At 31.2% G+C, this 4202-nt stretch overlaps 1 protein-coding gene across 1 annotated transcript; it reads right to left on the bottom strand.

Moving 5' to 3' along the window:
- Positions 1-269: 269 nt before the first annotated feature.
- LOC109192155 (agamous-like MADS-box protein AGL61) lies at positions 270-869 on the bottom strand. The gene has a single exon (XM_019342743.1). It carries the CDS (start codon positions 867-869, stop codon positions 270-272), a length of 600 nt encoding a protein of 199 aa, XP_019198288.1.
- Between the last annotated feature and the right edge of the window lie 3333 nt (positions 870-4202).

Below are 4202 nucleotides of genomic sequence, written 5' to 3'. Positions count from 1 at the left end.
GAAAAGAATAATTTTGTCCTTAATTTTCATACATTGTAAACTCAAGATATTTTTTTGATAAATAATTTATTAAAATATCAAAACTGTAACTTGAAAAATATTAAAAGATATCAAGAACGCAAATTTGCATTCATATTGATCATCTGTAATAACTTTTTAAAAACATAATAAAATGCAGGGAAAACATATAGATATACTACTCAAATAAAATTCATAAATATCTTATTGCTTCTAATTAGGTCCATCATCATTTGTTTCGTACTGGCTCTTTATTGGGCACTAGCACCACCACTTGGGCCAACATTGTCGTTCGCTCCAAATTGTGAATAGCCAAATAAGATGCTTGTATCAAGATGAGCTTGACCAGGAACTTGCATTAGTTTTTGCAGAACAAGAGAACGAAGCATTTCCATTTTGTGTTTCATGGATGGTAGCTCCGATAATGGAAGTTCAGAAATAGGAGGATTGACCTTTTCAGCCTCACGCAAAGCTTGATTTACTTTCATTTCTTCTTCAATCTGCATTTCCAGGTAATTAATTTGGGAAGACATGATTTGCATCAAGGATTCACGGTGAGCACGCAAGTTTTGTTCGGCAGGGTTGGGTTGTGCGGTAGGATTAGCACCAAAATATTTGGTTAGGATGGCATCCATACCAGGGTTGCTGAAAGTATAAGCCTTGTCAGAAGACGAAAAAATCACCAACAAAATCTCCACGCCACATAGTGTGGATATCTCATTGGCCTTCTTGATAAGACCATTGCGGCGTTTCGAGAAGGTGACACTACGACTAGTCTCACTTTCAATTCTAGATAGGGGAATCCTTTGCCTACCTCTACCCACCCTTCGATTGGCATTATTGCTAGACATTTTCAAGAAAAATATAATTCCCTCACAAAAGATGTAGAGACAAAGTATATTGATAGCATGGAATGTCTAGTGGTCTATTTATAATTGGGTGTGGTTGTTATTCCTTGAACGCTTTTCAATTCGATATTGGAAATTTATTATGCTACTAAAATAAATACAAATTAAATTGGAAGTTTACAACTCAATGATCAATATAGATTTTCACAACTTTTTGGTATGTCGGATCTCTAATTTGGAATAATCAATAAAGATTTTCACAACTTGGTATGTTGAATCTTAAATTCGTAATATTATAACGGAATTATATAATGCCAGCTCATGTGTTGTTAGGTAAGATCTAGAATTTGTAATATAATAGAAATTTTGGCCGTTATATAAAATTTATGTAATTAATATAAAAATATATTTATTAGTTATTCATTCTTGTATATTGTGTTGCTTCTTAATCGGTATAGACATGGAGCCAACTATTCAAAATATTAACTAATTTCATACACCACACACAAAATAAAGTCCGATAATTTGTAATAATGTAATAGAAACTATAATGCCAGCTCATCTATTGGTAGGTGCAGTGAGATCTAGAATTAGTAATATAATGAAAATTTTGACTGCCATACAAAAAATGTAATTAATATTTAAATGTATTAATTAAATATTCGGGGTTGTATATTGTAACGGCTTCTTAATCAATATAGGCATGGACACAACAGTTAAAAAATTACAACTAATGTTGTACACCACACAAAAAAGGTCGATTTTAACAAATTGGTACGTCGGATCTTAAATTGATAATTATATAATGAAAATATATAATGCCATGTCATGTGTTGGTATGTAAAATTTAGAATTAGTAATATAATAGAAATTTTGAGTCTCATATAAAACATGAAATTAATATAAAAATATATTTATTAATTATTCGAGGTTGTATATTGTAAAAGTTTCTTAATCGATATACGCATGGACCCAATTATTCAAAAATTACAACTAACGTCAAACATCACAAAAGCAAAACTAAAACAAAAAAAAAAAAAGAAAAAGATCATGGACCCACTTATTCAAAAATTACAACTAATGCCGTACACAACAAAGAAAGGGAAATAGAAAAAAAAACGATAAATGATTTATACTCAAACAACGATAAACGATAAAGTTGATTGTAATTAATAAATTAATATATAAAAAGTTATAAACGTGCACAACACATGATTTTTTTTTTAAAATGTCAAATGGATTACACAAAATTAATGCAGAAAATAAATAACTATTATGATAAATAATTATAAAATATTATTATAAATAATTTTGTAAACTCTATTGCTCATAGCACCGGTGCCTCTTGCATATGATATAATTATTTTTAAAAAATTGAGCTTTTATTTTGTGCAATTATATATCAGTTACAACCCCCAAAACTTTTTGATTTTTACCTAGTGTAATTGCCAAATAAAATATTAATGAATAATAAATACATTAGCTTTAAGTTTATACCAAAGTAAGCACAATGTACGAGTTATATATATATATATATATATATATATATATATATATATATATAAAATGTTACGTTGAGATTTATATATATATATATATATATATATATATATATATATATATATATGATCATATGAGAACAAGTATTTAGGAAAAAACTAAGAACAAATCTCAACGTAATCTTACATTTGGAAAAATTGGATGTACCAAATCCGATTTAAGAAAAAAATGGTGATATTTTCGTAATTATCACCAATTTTACCAAGAAAACTTGAACCCTAAAATCTGTAATTTTTAGTATTTCACAGCTTTTCATATTTAGTACTAACATTTTGCACATTTAGTATTAAAAGATTGCACTTGCAAAAATGTGAAAGTACATTGTACTTAGGGTTTCAATTATAGAGTTTATGACAGCAATTTTTTTTTTTATTTGGTTTAATAGTTCACTTTTTATTTCTTTGCAATCTAGCATTTACAGTTCAGTTTTAAAATTTAGCCTTTTCATTGATTTTTAAAAATTTACCAGGTTTTCGTATTTAGTTGTTAAAGATTGCATATTTAAGTGTTCAAGTTTGCATAGTAAAGTTGATCGATAATAATTATGAAAATGTCACTGCGTTTTTTTGTCTCAAGTCCAAAATATGCAACTCCGCCTCATTCAATTGCTCGCGGGGATTGTTGAAATCCCACGGCTTTTACCTCTTTGATAATGCTATTTTTTCGCTCTCATCGTGTTCTTAGGGGAATTGTGTTGGGATGAATCCCGGATTATGTCATTCTCAAGGTATGGCCGCTCGGAGTTACCCCTAAGTTGCTAATTTTGGAAAGTAACGACATTGATAATGTTTGCAAGCATGTCACGCGCACACAATCTAAAAATGTCGTAGTGAACAATGAAATGAATGATAACAAGCAATGAATAAATGAAAGATAAGTAGGGTTGAATTGCTTAGTGTGCGTGAAGATGCTAAGGGGTTCATTTGTCATAGGGAAAGAAGATGCCATTGCTAAGTCTAGGGAGTGGGTTTCGCCCTTTCGTAACTTAGACTACTAGGACTTGGCTTAGTTTTTTACCTTAGCCTTTTCTTGAATACCTTGCCTTCAACCCCTTCCTAACCAAGCCCCGTAGGGTTCCTTGAGCTAGGAAATGCTAAGGATAGGAGCTTAGATTGACCTAGCATAGGTCAATCCCTCAAACACCATAGGAGGTGATCAAGTTACTAGGTTCCATACAAGACAAACCTCAACAACAAGATATAGAAGCAATGTTATCAATCAAACCCTAATTTGAGAACTAAGTCATGGGAGAATCATAAACACACACTTCAGAATCCAAACCCTAACAAGACTAGCCTACAATAGACACGGAAATCATATTAGCATTCATATATCTAACCCTAGCAAAGCAAGTAGAAATCGAAAAGAGTAGAAATTATACCCAAACGTAGATAAGGAAAATGAAATCAAGTCTTGCAAGATCTCTTGAAATGGATTTTGTCAAGCTCTTCCTTCAATCAATCTCTCAAGAATTAAGCTTGGAACTATAAAATCTTCTCTACAAACGTGTTTCTCTCTAATTCTAAATGTTAAGCTATCTATTTCTCTTTCTAAAATTGTGTCTCTCCCTTACGAATCTGATCTAAAACACTTTAAATAACCCCCCCTTTCATTTCCATTCGCAGCCCCTTCAAAGCAGCCTTCAACTCTCGGACAACGTGCGTTGTTCTGGAACTTATTCTGCCCAACGTGCGTCAAAACGCACGTTGTTCTTGGCGTGGAAGTTTCTGTAAAGCGTAAAGATAAGTGCGTTGGAATATCCAATATAATGCAAAA

Source organism: Ipomoea nil, unplaced genomic scaffold (genome assembly GCF_001879475.1).
Source record: "Ipomoea nil cultivar Tokyo-kokei standard unplaced genomic scaffold, Asagao_1.1 scaffold1769, whole genome shotgun sequence".
Classification (NCBI taxonomy): domain Eukaryota; kingdom Viridiplantae; phylum Streptophyta; class Magnoliopsida; order Solanales; family Convolvulaceae; genus Ipomoea; species Ipomoea nil.
The sequence above is the reverse complement of the archived record's forward strand: the minus strand, read 5'-3'. Positions and strand labels throughout refer to the sequence as shown.